This window comes from Chelonoidis abingdonii, chromosome 3, assembly GCF_003597395.2.
Source record: "Chelonoidis abingdonii isolate Lonesome George chromosome 3, CheloAbing_2.0, whole genome shotgun sequence".
NCBI classification, from domain to species: Eukaryota; Metazoa; Chordata; order Testudines; family Testudinidae; genus Chelonoidis; species Chelonoidis abingdonii.
Window position 1 is genome coordinate 198901709 of NC_133771.1, and position 15773 is coordinate 198917481.

The window sequence follows — 15773 nt, forward strand, 5'->3', positions numbered from 1 at the left end:
GACATGGTTTCCTAGCCACACTCAGACCTTAAGTGTACCTTATAAACCCGGTCAGTTAGATGAATAGTATATCCATTTTAACGATCTGGAAAAAGTGGTAAGCAGTGGACTGGCAAAATCTGCAGATGATACAAAACTACTCAAGATAGTTAAGTCCCAGGCAGACTGCAAAGAGCTACAAAAGGATCTCACAAAACTGGATGACTGGGCAATAAAATGGCAGATGAAATTCAGTGTTGATAAATGCAAAGCAATGCACACTGGAAAACATAATCCCAACTATACATACAAAATGATGGGGTCTAAATTGTGTTACCACTCAAGAAAGAGATCTTGGAGACCTTGTGGATGGTTCTCTGAAAACATCTACTCAATGTGCAGTGCCAGTCAAAAAAGCGAACGGAATGTTGGGAATCCTTATCTATCACTTTCTTAATAAGACAGAAAATATCATGTTGCCTCTATATAAATCCAGGCTATGCCCACATCATGAATACTGTGTGTATTGTGGTTGCCCCCATCTGAAAAAAGATATATTGGAATTGGAAAAGGTTAGGAGAAGGGAAACAAAAATTATTAAGGTATGGAACGGCTGCCATATGAGGAAAGGTTAATAAGATTGGGACTTTTCAGCTTGGAAAAGAGACAACTAAGAGGTCTATAAAATCATGACTGGTGTGGGGAAAGTAACTACGGAAGTGTTATTTACTCCTTCTCATAACAGAAGAAGTAGGGGTCACCAAATGAAATTAATAGGCAGCAATATTAAAACAAACAAAAGGAATTATTTTTTAATGGATGACCTGTGGAACTCCTTGCCAGAGGATGTTGTGAAAGCCAAGACTATAACAGGGTTCAAAAAAGAACTAGATAAATTCATGGAGAATAGGTCCATCAATGGCTATTAGCCAGGATTGGCAGGAATGGTGTCCTTAGCCTCTGTTTGCCAGAAGCTGGGAATAGGTGAGAGGGGATGGATCACTTGATGATTACCTGCTCTGTTCATTCCCTCTGGGGTATCTGGCAGTGGCCACTGTCGGAAGACAGGATACTGGGCTAGATGGACCTTTGGTTTCACCCAGTATGGCCATTCTTGTATTCTTATGTCTCCATAGTGCTTAGTGCCTGATATTGACTCCAGGTTCTAATGAATCCATAAAATGTCTTAGCACAGAAATCTTTGGTGTGCCAAGCAAACAAAATGATAAATGAGAACACTCTGCACATAAAAGATTGCAGAACAGGCTGTGATTAACGGTTAACTGGATTTTTAAAGTCTGCAGCAGTCCATGCACTTTCAGCTTGCTACTGATGTACATTTATCTAGGGCTTGTTTTCTCTTTGACAGATGGATGCCTTGCTTCATGTTTGAATGCATAATTTAACCTGACAGACTCAATTTCTTTTCCACAGGGCCGTGGCGGCAAGGGAAGCATCTACGTCTGGGCCTCTGGAGATGGTGGCAGCTATGATGATTGTAACTGTGACGGCTATGCATCAAGCATGTGGACTATCTCCATCAATTCTGCTATTAATGACGGCCGGACAGCTCTGTATGATGAAAGCTGCTCTTCGACCTTGGCTTCCACGTTCAGCAATGGGAGGAAGAGAAATCCCGAAGCTGGTGTGGTGAGTGCAGATATTATTGTGCTGTTGTCCTGCTCCCTACACTCTCACACGTCTGTATGCATCATTTTCTGCTTAGCAGCAGCAGATGTTCCTTTGTTAAAATAATATTTTCTCATTCACAATACCCAACAATGCCCAAACTGTCAGCTGATGAGATGGGAGGTCAATATTGAAAGCAGCAATGAGCTTCTGTGTTTTATGGCTGCATGTAGGTGGTGTTCCCTAGTTATCAGAATACAACTTGGAAAGTGAAGCTGGGTCTTATTTATTCATATGTCCTCAGAATTTTTAATTCCCTTGGAGACTTTCTTTGTGTAATTGCATGATAACAAAGAGTTGAAATCCCCAGCATAACACATCACCTCCAATTTGAGCATATTTTAGGCTAATATAGTCATTGCCAATTTGTCTGTAACCCTGTGTAGGTTTGGCAGAATAAGGTTGATAACGAAACAAGTTCAGGGCAAAGTAGTTGTGAAATATGGAATATTGTCAAGCTTCCTGGGTGGTTTCTGCATATTCTCGCTCTTTGCCAGTCTGGTTAGTGTTTTTCTTGAGAGGTTGGTCTAGGAGTGTGGTTACAGAAATGGTTGTTTATTTAATAGCTTAAGAAGCCTCTAAAGCAAAGGATTAAAGCTCCTTTTTAATGTGTGTAAAACTCTAAATAAACATCCTTGACATTTGCATCACAAATTCCCATTGTTTGATTCAACAGTGATCTGTTTGTTTGTTTGTTTATTATTAGCATTGTAGTAACACCTAGGAGCCCCAGGCATGGACCAGGAATCCATTGTGTGAGGTGCTGTACAAAACCAAAGATGGAGCCTGCTCCAAAGATGACACATTAGGTGTCAGATTATACCTGATAGGAGCAGGCCCATGCTGAGGGAGAGTGGAGCTTCACACCCTAGGGGTACAATCCCTCACAGTTCCAGGGGTGCACTAGGAATGTTTCCACTATGCCACCTCTTGGAAAGGTATAGCATGCTCCTCCCAGTATGCTAGCATGTGATGGGGAGTCTCTTACTTTAATAGTCTTCAGATCAGCCAGGGTGGATCTGATATTTAAAAAGGGCCAGGCAGGTGTCTTAATAAAACGGTCAATGTTTGTCAACAGATACTACACATTTTCCAGTTATTTCATGTTCTGAGTATAGAGACAATCTGGACTGTCCTAGATCTGTTGTATGAGTTTGAAAATACTGACTTATTTCATTGGGTCAGTTGTATGCATGAAGTGATCTACATTACATACATGACTATCACTGTGCAATTTGCTTGCACGCTGTGTCACGTTTCCCTCTCGTGGCTAGTCCTCATAGATGATAGCACCATATACTACTGCCTGCTATTGGAGCTACTCCTGTAACTCAAGCAGTAGAAGACTTCTATGGTGCTAAAAGTCTCGGGTTCAAATCCTATTGATGACTGGCGGGGCTTTGTGACATTTATAGAAATATAATATCTTATGAATTTTAGATGTTAATGAATATTTACTTTTTACTGTCACTGTCCAATCACGTGTTCCCACCTGCCCTATGTATCTACCCATTCTATTTTAAAGGTGATCTAGTAATTTGAAAGGGCAGTAATTATTCTATTCCTAGTGACAAGTATAACATTACTCTAATCAACAAGCATTGCCTTCCATTCTGTTCCATGTCTGTAGCACAAGGGAGAATGAAATAGCTAGTCTTACACATTTTTTTCGATATTTTTGCAGGCTACTACGGATTTATATGGCAACTGTACCTTACGTCATTCTGGAACATCTGCAGCTGCACCTGAGGCTGCTGGCGTGTTTGCATTGGCACTGGAGGCTAAGTAGGTTTAGGAGAAGAGGGGATTTTTTGTTTTTTTGAATTACTTGTCTGTCATGCTGAAGTTAAAGGCTGTTAAAGCTAGAACAGCCAGATCCAAAGCCCACTGAAATAAATAGAAAGGCTCCTATTGACTTCAAGGGCTTTGAATCAAGCCCTGGGTGGAGAAACTTAGATAAGCTTATGTAAATAATGCAATGCCCTAATTTGCATAGTGTATATAAGGTGCATTGCCTTATTTTCATATATTGATTCATTTTACAGATATTTCCTCCCCTCCCTACCTGCTTTGTCTCTGGTTGCCTGATGACGGGCCCTTCATAGTCTTTCTCTGACTCCACCATCTGTCTCCTCAATGCTCCCTCCCGAAGCTGACTCACCTGTTTCCCTCCTCCAGTTTCCTCTGTCCCCACTTCGGGCTGTGTCCCCATGGACTCCCCCTACCTCTTGAATTTTCCTCTGCTCTACCACCAGTTGCTCCCTGACAATATAAACCCTGGCTAGCACCCAGTTCCCCACCCACCCATGGCTATAGAGGTATGGCTAGAATGACTGCCTACACAGCACCACTGTCTCCATCATGATGCCCTGTGCACTTGCCATATTTCTATAGCTGTGAGCAGACTGGAGTTTGTGCTCCAAACAGGGTCTCTTTACTTTGAGTTCTGGAGGACTAATAGGTGTCTCTATGATCTAAAATCCTAGACCAGTCTGTGGGACTCTGACCATAAAGAGTGTGTCTACATTGCAGCTGGGAGCAAGCCTCCCAATCTCATAGGCTTTACGGTCAAAAGGAACCATTGTGATAATCTAATCTGACCTCCTGCACATTGCAGGCCACTGAACCTCACCCATCCACTCCTGGAATAGACCTCTAACCTCTGGCTGAGTTACTGAAGTCCTCAAATCATGGTTTAAAGACCTCATGTTATAGAGAATCCACCATTTACATTAGTTTAAACCTGCAAGTGACCCATGCCCCATGATGCAGAGGAAAGTGAAACCCCCTCACCCCAGGATCTCTGCCAGTCTGACCCAGTGGAAAATTCCCAAATATGGCGATCAGTTAGACCCTGAGCATGGGGACAAGACCTACCAGGCAGATACCTGGGAAAGAATTCTCAGTAGTAACTCAGAGCCCTCCCCATCTAATGTCCTGTCTCCAGAAGTTGAGGATTTTTGCTACTGGCAGTCACCCATGGGCCACATGCCATTGTAGGCAGTCTCAGCAGATAGACTTGGGCTAGCATGCTAAAAATAGCTAAAACCTGAGCCACAATGTCTATGCCTCTCTTTTTAGTGCATTTACCTTACTGAGTGTTCAAATACACTGGTCCTTTCAAACTTATTATGGAAAGAGAAAACCATCCTCTCTTCATCGTCGTCATCATGATGTTCCTATTATGCCTCTGGCCTTTAGGGCAGTGACGAAGCTCCTCCACTCCTGTCTGTTTCTGGCAAGTCTTTCAATGGTTCCCCAGCGGTGCCCCAGGTTTTTCAGTTTGGCTTCCACAGCACTTCGCCATGTTGGTTATGGGCAGCCTTGTTTTCACTTCCCTTCTGGTGCCATCTTATTGCTACTCTGGTGATGGAATCAGTTTCCATCTGAAGCACATGACTGATCCATGTCCAACGCCTCCTGGCAAGGATGATGCTCAGATCCTCTTCACTGCACTATGTCAATAGATCTTGGTTTGAGATTGTTCTGGGCCAAAAGATACGGAGGATTTTTTCTGAGGCAGGTTTTATGGAATGAAGACAGTTTTGGACATGTCATTCTTTCTCATTCTTCTTCTTAACACCACAAAATAACAACCTTTTCTATGTTGTTCTTCCATAGCCTAGATCTGACGTGGAGAGACATGCAGCATCTGACAGTGCTCACCTCCAAAAGGAACCAGCTTCATGACGAAGTCCATCAATGGCGTAGAAATGGTGTTGGTCTGGAATTTAACCATTTGTTTGGCTATGGAGTCCTCGATGCTGGGGCAATGGTTAAAATGGCAAAAGACTGGAAGACTGTTCCAGAGAGATTCCACTGCGTTGGAGGATCAATACAAGAACCTGAGTAAGTGAAGACAATGCTCTTTTTCCAATCTATGGAGTTTGTTCCCTTTCAGGCACTTAAGTGATCAAAGACAGACACGCACAGAAACAGTGACCCCAACACCCCCTCAGTATCAGATTTTCTCCCAGAAATGTATGTCCCATACTGCCCATCCCTCTCCTTGACAGCACAAATATTTTAAGTCTATCACTCCCTAAAAGGAATAATGTACCACCCGATTATCTCAAATAGTTATTCAGACACTTAAATTTAAACCCACTGGTTTCGATAAAACAGTAAAACAAGTTTATTAACTACAAAGAGAGAGATTTTAAGTGAGTTCAAGTAAGAAGGCATAAAAGTCAGAAATAGTTACAAGAACAATAAAGATAAGATGTTTCCTAAAGCCTAATTTAACAAACTGTACTAGAATCAAGCAAAATGTCTTTGAGTCCAGTGAATGCAATTGGCAGGGAGAGACAGGTGCCTTGGAGTATTTCACCCTCCTTTTTGTAGTTTCAGTCCCTCTTGAAAAATATTACCAGTTAGGCCAGGACACAAAGGCTACGTGGAAGGATGTTCACTGCTGGCTTTTACTCACATGTTTGAACTCCCTTTGTCATCCCTTCCTGTTTGATGACTTTGTTTACTGCTTAAATGCAAATTAAGTAGAGCACATATTCCTTTGTTTGGGACAGACCTGTTTGCCAATTTCTGTTTGGGCAGAGCTGCGGGGTTTAAAAAAGTGCTAATCACACCATACAGGAGAATCTTATAGCTTCACGTACCATGTTACCACACGTATTTTATCAGGACAGTACTGACCAGCAAATCATGACTTTTCAAATGATACCTTAAAAAGCATACTTTGTAAAAAGATTATTACAATAGTGTTTGGGTGTGAACACATGGGTATATTCTGTTACAATGTGATATATTTAAATTTGGCAATTTCCTACTCTAGTGGATAATTTTAACTCTGGAAAACTATAACAATCACTCACAGGTATCAAATATTCAGTTTGAACATTACAGCATTTAAATGTGTGTGTTTTATGTTTTCCACATCTCTAATTGCCAGCTAGGTAGGCAAATTATTTTCTGATTACTTTCATGTGCAAAGTAGAATGAGTCAACAAGTGAGTCAATTAATACTAATTGACTACAACAGCTAAAGTTCAATTTAATTATTTGAAATACTAATCTAATGATGGCCAATTTATGCCTATAACATTTTCAATTTGGCTTTTCAGTGCCATTGTTAAGGGCATTATTATTTATAGGAAAAAGAGAAGAAAGCAATGTACCACCATGGCACAGAGCTAAGATAGGCCAGGAAGACTGTAAGTTGGTTTTGCAAAATCTCATCCGTTAAATTTTGTTTCTGCAAAACCAAAGCCAAAGGATGATTCAGATTTGACCTAATAACTAAAATGCTGAATGATTTATGTTTATAAAGACAAATTGAGCTAAAATCTCCCCTCAAGTAGAGCTGGGCAGGATGAAAAATCAAATCATCAACAATATTTGCATCCTGAAAACCCTTTTATTTTCCATTTTGGGTCAATTGAAATGTTTTGTTGTGATAATTTCAAAATGTTTTGTTTTGATTTCATCATTCTTTTCTTTTTAATCTTTTTCACTTGTATTAGCTTCAATTTCTAAACAAAAATTTGTTTCAAACTGGAAAACATTAAATGGAAAATTTTAACTTTTTTCTGACCTTACTTTTTGCATGAGAAAAATCTGTCAATTGCAACCTTATTTCATGAAAAGTTTTGGTTTTTGATAACTCAGCATTTTTTAACTAAAAGACGAATGTGTTGAAAAATTTCTGACTGGCACTGTCTCTATCACTTTAATGCAGCACCCTTAAAATAAACGGGGATTATACTGAGGTAAATGAAAGAGGTTAGTCTGTTACGTCTGGCTGTGTCCAAATGTTAAAATTGTAAAGACATCTTGTGAGCATATTCAGCAAAAAATAACTCAGTACTGTACCGCATAATCTCCTCCTTTCTTAATTTCCCAGTCACATTACCACTACTGAAATGTATTAGATAGAAGTATGCAGTTGTTTTGCAGTGATTAATGTCATCCCATCAAAAAGGATCCTCAACTGAAAGACATGATGGGATGGCAAAATAAATGAAAGTTGGTGCTCTTTACTGCTAAAGTATTTTTAAAGAGGTGCTTTGCCCCAGTAGAGGTATCCAGGGAACAAGGGAAATGGCTGGAATGTATTTGCTTTCCAGGGATTCCCAGGTACAAGAAAGCCTTTTTGGAGACATCTACGCTGTGATAAAAAACCCATTGCACCAAGTCTCAAAGCCCGGGTCAGCTGACCTGGGCTGGGTCTGCCAGGCAAAAAACTGCTGTGGAGACGTTTGGGCTGGGGCTCTGAGACCCTCCCCACTCCACAGGGTCTCAGATCCTGGGCGTCTACACTGCAATAGTATAGCCCCACAGCTGGATCCTGGACTGTCCAAGTCAGCTGACCTGGGCCAACCGCAGCCAAGCCATAGGTCTTTTATAGCAGTGTAGACGTTCCTTTCGTGGCTGCTCAACTTGCCAAACAGCCCCAGAAACTGCAGGGGAGGCCCCAAAAGTGTCTTGAAGCCACCTTTTCACATCCTCCTGAGCTATGCCTAGCACTGCTCGGACAAATTCCAAGATCTGGCTTTCTAAGGGGGAGGTTTCAAAGGCACAAATGATAGGCCATTTCAATGAGAGTCAGGCACCTTACTGGTAACTGTACTTGAAAATCTCTCCCTAATCTGTTACGGACTCAAGCCAGAAAATACTAGTGTACATGTGATTCACCTAAAATATTTGATTGTGTTTTATGTAAATGTCTAATAATACAGTGTTGATGCCACACATCCGACATACCTCTCGTGTGGATAATAAAATTCATGATTTGCAACATCTTTATACTTTGGGTTTTAAAATAAAGACAAAACCCATATGAAGAGGATCCAGCCCATCTCCAGCGATTCTGCTTGGATGATGAGCGTAACTGACATTTTGCTTCAGCCATGGATAATTGTTTTATTTTTGTAGTTGGGCATTGCTGCCGCAATGTTTTCTATATTTAGGTTGGTGAGCACAGGATAGACCAGTGTGTGCCATAGCAACACTGCTGATTAGCAGAAACAGGCTAGGGAAGAATCTACAGCCTGTTGTCTGCGATGTGACGAAAAGACATCAGTATTTAAAGTTTGAGATTCTCTAGGCTTCAAAATGGAGGAAATATGGATGCCAACAAGACCTCAGTAATGACACCACACCATTGGAGGTTGTGTCGACTTCTAGCCAGGTGTCCTGAGCTTGATTAATTTGATCTGTATCATCGCTGATTTATAACTGTTCAAAGAAAGTTTTTTCAAGTTTTACTGGCAGAATAACATATTTCACATCTAAGTGACTTTTAAATCAGCCTCCCTCCTCATCTACAGCTGGTGCATGCAGTGTAGCAAATCAGATTTGGAAGATAAAATCTTCATAGCATTATACCTTTATTTCAAACATTTTATGTTATTAATATTGTGATAGACCCAGGCCAGTTGGGAACAGCAGAGTAGTAGAAGGGAGATATACTGGCCACTGGATAAGCAGTTTTCTGTTCCCTGAGTGATAGCCTGGAGCAGCCCCTGCTCTAATGAGAACATTTGACTCCAATTAACCTGCTAAGAGTCAGGTGAGGCTGTTAAGCACCTGACTCTAATTAAGGCCCATCTGATGCTATAAAAGGGCTCACTCCAGTCAGGCTAGGGGGAGCCAGGGGGAGCAAGTGTGTGTGAGAAACTGAGAGCAAGAAGCATGCAAGAAGCTGAGAGTGAGTAGACATACTGCTGGAGGACTAAGGAGTACAAGTGTTATCAGACACCAGGAGGAAGATCCTGTGGTGAGGATAAAGAAGGTGTTTGGAAGAGGCCATGGGGAAGTAGCCGAGGGAGTTGTAGCTGTCATGCAGCTGTTACAGGAGGCACTCTAGACAGCTGCAATCCACAGGGCCCTGGGCTGGAACCCAGAGTAGAGGGCGGGCCTGAGTTCCCCCCAAACCTCCCAACTCCTGCTCAAACACAAGAGGAATTGACCTGGACTGTGGCTTCTACCAGAGGGGAAGGTCTCTGGGCTGTTTCCCGATTCACAGGTGAATCTATGAGGTGAGCAAATCTGCCAATAAGTGCAGGACCCACTAAGGTAGAGGAGGAACTTTTGTCACAATATGTACATATGTACAATTGTCAAGATTCTGCTCCCTTTATACACAACTGAGTATTTACTTATTCCTCAAGTAGTCCCGGTAAGGTACTACTCCATGCAATTAAGGGGAACAGAATCTGGCCCAAAGCCATTAGTAATGCTCTATGAAAGGCAGTGTGGCCTAGTGGATAGTGCAGTTGCCGGGGTCTCAGGAGAGATGGGTTTTAGTCCCAGCTCTACTACTGGTCTGCTAGATTACTTTAGACAAATTATTTTGCTTCTTTGTGCCTCAGTCTCCCTATCTATAAAGTGGGGGTAATTATCCAGATTTCCTTTGTAAAGCGCCTTGAGATCTATGATGAGAAGAGCTATGTAATATCATCATTATAGCATAAGACTCAGGAGTTACTTCATGATCAACACTGTCACTTTTGAGAGGAGACAGGCTTATGGGCACACCTTTGTGAAATGCTTTCTTTAGTGCTTGTAGAAGAATTGTGCTATTTTGTTGTTGTTGGAAAAGGGTGGTATTTAAGGGTGTAGCAGTTTGTACTCGTTTCTCATCAAAATAAAAACATTATTAAACAGCATGACAGTGATCTTGTAATAATTTACCTCCTTCTTACTTTACTATACTAAAAACCTAGGCTGGAACAGAGCCTATTTATCTTTTTTTAAAAAAAAAAATAAAAAAAAATTGGATACTGTTCTGGATTTTAGGATGTTTTAATAAACTTTATTCTAAATTATTAAAATAAAGAAAAGGTCACATTTTCATATACATTTCAGAAAGCTTTAACAAAAACCACCTTAGGTTTGGAAAGTGCATGGTAGTTAAAGGGAGAACACTGAATGATGCTTCTTTCCAGGTTGCCCCTTCCTAATCTGAATTAATTTGGTTAATAATCAGTAATTAATAACAATTAATACCTTACATGTACAACAGTGCCTTTCCTCTTAAAGAATCCCAGAGCACTTTACAAACTTCACATACTCTTAAAACAGCTGAGTTAGCAATCTCACTCCAGGAAAAAAAAAAATGCCATGAGAGCTTTAATCACTACGGGTAGTCTAAGCCTCAGTCTTACATCTCATCTGGGGAAGATGGCACCTCTAACATCAGACTGGAACATGCATTCAGTGCAGACTCAGTGGTAAGAGTGCCAGCTGCTGACTCACTCACACCACTTCCTTCAACCCTAAAGTATTTTGGGGACATTTACCGTCCAAATATTGCTCTCACCCAAGCCTGCTTAACCTACGAGGTCTGAAGAGAGCGAGGAGATAGGAGGTCTCGCTGAAGCCACAGGATATACAGACTCTAAACTAGTTAATGATGCTTTAGACATTTTGATCTCTATGGTGTATTGCAGTGAAAGATTCCAAGACACCAGAGTTTAACTATTATGTCATTTGATAATGGACAGAAATGCAGCTTCCTCTTGCAAAGAGTCAATGGTTGCTAAGTATCAACAACCTTATCGTTTGGGGTTGCTCTTGCTGCCAAGGGAAAAATCATGAATTTCAATATTTAAAAGCTAAGCCAACTTTACAAAATAAAACTTTTCAAAGTCCATGTTAAGTGCCACTTTTCCTATGGACATGAGTTCCTGCCTAGTGGCATTTCACCCTGTTATGCATTTTGAAAAATTAATTTTTTGAATATACGAAAATAACCCTTATAAAGGCTCCTTTTGAGTCCCACTGTATCACAATAGCACCTAGTAAAATGTCAACCTTATTTTTCTGATTGCAAATGTTACTTTTAAAAGGGAAATTCTGTTTCTTCATCCCAACATGACCAATGCTGCACTTTTTAAGAGTGACACATGCAACACTACAGAATTATGAACAATTGCATAATTGGGGGGGGGGGCATGGAAGTTAGCCATTGAGAAGAATTTTTCGGCAGGTCAGAAGGCAAACAGAGTTTGATAATTACATTTAAAGGATTTTTGTAATGACTGAAGTAATTCCTATATCTTTCAGCTGCTTCACTCACTCAGAGGCAACATTTTACGTTGTTCACTGCATGTTGCTGTTAAAGGCATTCACAGGTTTTTACACCCCCTCTGTAGTTAGTGTGATTTGTGAGGAAATTCCTGAGGTAATTTTTCAGGGCCCAGGAGTGCCTATTGGGCATGTGCTAATGGCAATGTGGAGCCACACTGCACCAACATAAATCCTCCCTGGCATTGTCGCTTTCTCAGGTATGGTGTCTCCCAGAGTTCTCAGGCATACCTGGGGAGTGAACTCACTGCTACCACTCTCCATTGGCTAGCACCTGAAAGGAGCGTACCAAAACTCTGCCTTTTGGGTTAAAAATTGGGGAACAGTTGCTTTGCTCTCACAACCATGAAGAGTGTAATTGTGGGCACAAAATGTGAAATCCAAGCTCCTCTAACGTCAATGGCAAAACTCCCATTGACTTAAGTGGGGCTAAGATTTCACCCATAGAGTGAAAATTGCACTCATGCAGAGGCTGGCCATAAAGTTTGTCCCCAGTTTTTATTTCAACTGTATTCAGGCAATTTTTGTTGAGTTCACTGGAAATTTCTCTACATAAGAACTGAGTTATAATAACTAAGGAAGAAAGGTCTCAGGATTTGACATATTGAGAATGTGGTGAAGTGTGTGTGTGTGTGTGTGTGTGTGTGTGTGTTTAAAATGTCAAATATAGCCATTTTTTAGTATAAATGAGCAAACAAAAGTGTGTTATAATCCAGACTAAATTAGGGATAGGGCTCATGGTTTGGGTTTGAGTGCAGATTAGGGCAAGGATGCAGATTTGAATCTGATAGTTCTGAAATGGCCTCCTGTCATTCTAGCCAGAAATGCTTTGACATCCTTTAATAGTAACTGCCTCGCAAGATTAGCTGCTCTCAGTTTTTCTAGAGAATATAACCTATAATTAAACCAGAACCAGAAATACTAGTAAGCAAAAAAAGCCATGTATAATTTTTAATAGACATTGCTATTTCTTAATTCTCAGCGTGTGCTTCCTTAATATGTTCCTTCTTTCTGTGTCTGTTTTGTAAACTACTTTCAAGTCAGGTGCTGACTTGCTCCTTAAAATGCCGGTATTGTATTGATAAAGCTTGAATCCTATCGATCTGGATTTGGCTCCTTTATTGCCTTTCAATAAATTGCTTTGAGTTAAGAAGGAAATGGTTACATCCTTTAATATTAGGAGGCTATGGGAATGAACTGGTAACATAATATAAAAAATAATGATTTTAGCAAATATTTAAAATAAGTACCATCTGGATTTGGTGCCCATGGTCACTTTAAATGTCTGGATTTGGCTTGCTTTCCACTTTGTTATGTAGATGACTGAAGAGTTTCATAATGGTATTAAATTCAGAGTCAGTTTTATGGTGATGAGTAAATATGAAGATGACAGTGGTGACCCATATGAAGTGATAGTTAAATTGGTGAGGCAATAGGTCATCCCTGAGCACTTACTGTAGTCTTCAAATCATGTATGGCACAACCTGCAACTCTTACTTGTCCAAGGAGTTCCGTTCTCACTGCTCATTCATGTTCTTCAATTTCTATTATAGTATTTTTGTGTTTGTATAAACACATGTAGATGTTTAATGAAAAATAAGGTGTGCCTCACTGTATATATCATTGTAACCTATTTTATTATTGTTAAACCCTCAGAAAAATACCATCAAGTGGCAAGTTGGTTCTAACACTCACAACTGATGCTTGTGAGGGGAAAGAAAACTTTGTCCGCTACCTAGAACATGTGCAAGCAGTTATAACCGTGAACTCTACTAGACGAGGGGACCTCAACATCAACATGACATCACCTATGGGGACTAAATCCATTTTACTGAGCCGACGTCCAAGAGATGATGACTCCAAGGTGGGTTTTGACAAATGGCCTTTCATGACAACACACACTTGGGGAGAAGACCCCAGAGGCACTTGGATTCTGGAAATTGGATTTGTTGATAGTGTGCCACAGAGGGGAGTACTGAAGGAATGGACACTGATGCTACATGGGACACAAAGCGCACCATATATAGACCAAATAGTAAGAGATTACCAGTCCAAACTGGCTATGTCCAAGAAGGAAGAGCTGGAAGAAGAATTAGATGAAGCGGTAGAGAGAAGTCTGAAGAGTATACTGAGCAAGAACTAGCACTGTTCTGCATGTTGGTCTCTCTTTCCTTTCTAGATCATTCTACTCACCTTTCTACTATCCAGACCTCTGTGTTAGACACATTACAATGTCTCCAATGCCAAATTACCATACTTTATTGATTTTAAAGTCTTAGATCCTGTCAATGATTATTTTAATTACAACCGAAGCAATCTTTTTTTTCCTCTAAGCCACAAATATGTTGTTCCCTATCAACTACTCTGTACAGTTTGTGACTGTAAATGATTGTGTCATACAAATAGGTAATAACTTGCAAACAAAACCGTGATGGCTTTTCCCTTCATATTTTTGTGGTAAATGTTGTTTGTATTTAAAAATTTTAAAAAAGAGGGAGTAAATTTTAAAACTGACAGTGGTAATGAACCCATTTGGTCAGCTTTCATGATAGAGATGTTAACAGTAACAAGTTGGCTAGAGATGCCTTTGAATGACCAACAGCCTGATTCTGCACCATTGACTTCAATGGGAGTTTTCCCATTGGCTTCAGTAAGAATAGGCATAGGCTGTAAAAGGAAAAAATAATCCTGAGATGAAGAATGATGGTAACCTCCTCTTGGAAATTGCCATTTCCTTTTTACTTATACACACCACAGAACATTTTTTGACTTAGAGATGATTCATTTGTATGTAATAAGTGAGATAAAATGTCTGATAAAAGATGTGCATTAGGAAACAGGGTCCAAATGTTCTAAAAGCACAAGTATTTTTTTTAAATTTGGTAATTCAGATCAATTTATGCCAAATCATCACATTTGGGAATGAAATTCAAAATGGAGAGCTACCCTTCTGCGATGTGCATCTGCTCTCCTTTATACTGAAATGTATTATAGCAGCATAAGATAAGGCTGTGTCAGCATTTCCATTACAGACCCCTATATTCTGGGGTTGTTAATTTGCTATAGGAGAAACTTGGCATATGAACTTTCAGTCCAAAAGCAATTTTTAATTCAAATTTTCTTATTTTAAATAGTAGAGTTTGTCAGTTTTGAATTGTACCTGTTTATTTAAGAAGAAAAGCTGCTTAGATTGTTTTGATATGTGCACAATGCAAAGTTAGTTTTGACTAGCAATAAAAAAGAATAAATTTGTGAAAAATTATCCCATAAATCATTGTTGCTGTTTAAAGGACCTAGTCTTCAAACTCTTACACTTAGGAGTGTTTTTAGCATCTGATCCAAAAAAGTAAATTAAACCTCTCAGAGCCTGATCTATCTTACTGCCATTGACCTCAATGGAGATGACACACAGTGGCAAACACAACACCCAAAAGTGTTTGTAGGACTAGGAGCCCAGTTAGTAATCTCTGAATAGTAACTACAGGCCCAATCCTGCAAACGCTTGTATACTTGCTTAACTTTAAGTACATGAGTCGTTACTTTGGCTTCAGCAGAACTACTCCATGTGCATAAGTGTTTGCAGGACTGGGGCCTAGGATGTTGGCAGTAATTAGTTTCAGAATTTGATTATTTTCTATTTTTAATATGCAGAATATGCACCTAAAATGTGTGTTATCAAGAGCTGCTTGGGTTAATCAGTTGCAAACTACAATTAAAATGAATACGTATTTACCTAATGATTAAAAATGATACCCCAGAATGTATATTTCTATTATCTCAAGTGAATATTCATCTCTTATCCTTCCATAACAGGATTTTTTTTTCTTTTCCTTTCAAATCCCAAACAAATTATCTACTTAAACTATGTTTACATTATGTATACTATAAGCCAAGTTAAGCACCTAAGTGTTCGTAGGATCTCCATTCCCTTACACCATTGTTACTGAGGGATTACTCCATTGAAGACAATGGAGTCACACTTAGGTGTAAGTGGGAGGAGAAACAGGCCTTCAGGCTTTACTTTTAAAATACCACCTAATAGGAGTGACTTTTAAAAT

At 39.9% G+C, this 15773-nt stretch overlaps 1 protein-coding gene across 1 annotated transcript in view; it reads left to right on the forward strand.

Moving 5' to 3' along the window:
- Nucleotides 1–15463, forward strand: part of PCSK2 (proprotein convertase subtilisin/kexin type 2) — a 206835-nt gene extending 191372 nt beyond the window's left edge. The window contains exons 9-12 of the mRNA XM_032806360.2: nt 1414–1629; nt 3353–3453; nt 5290–5517; nt 13372–15463. Of these exons, the coding sequence (XP_032662251.1) occupies nt 1414–1629; nt 3353–3453; nt 5290–5517; nt 13372–13858 (1032 nt within the window). The 3' untranslated portion in view covers nt 13859–15463. The remainder of the gene's footprint in view (nt 1–1413; nt 1630–3352; nt 3454–5289; nt 5518–13371) is intronic.
- The last annotated feature ends 310 nt before the right edge of the window (nt 15464–15773 follow it).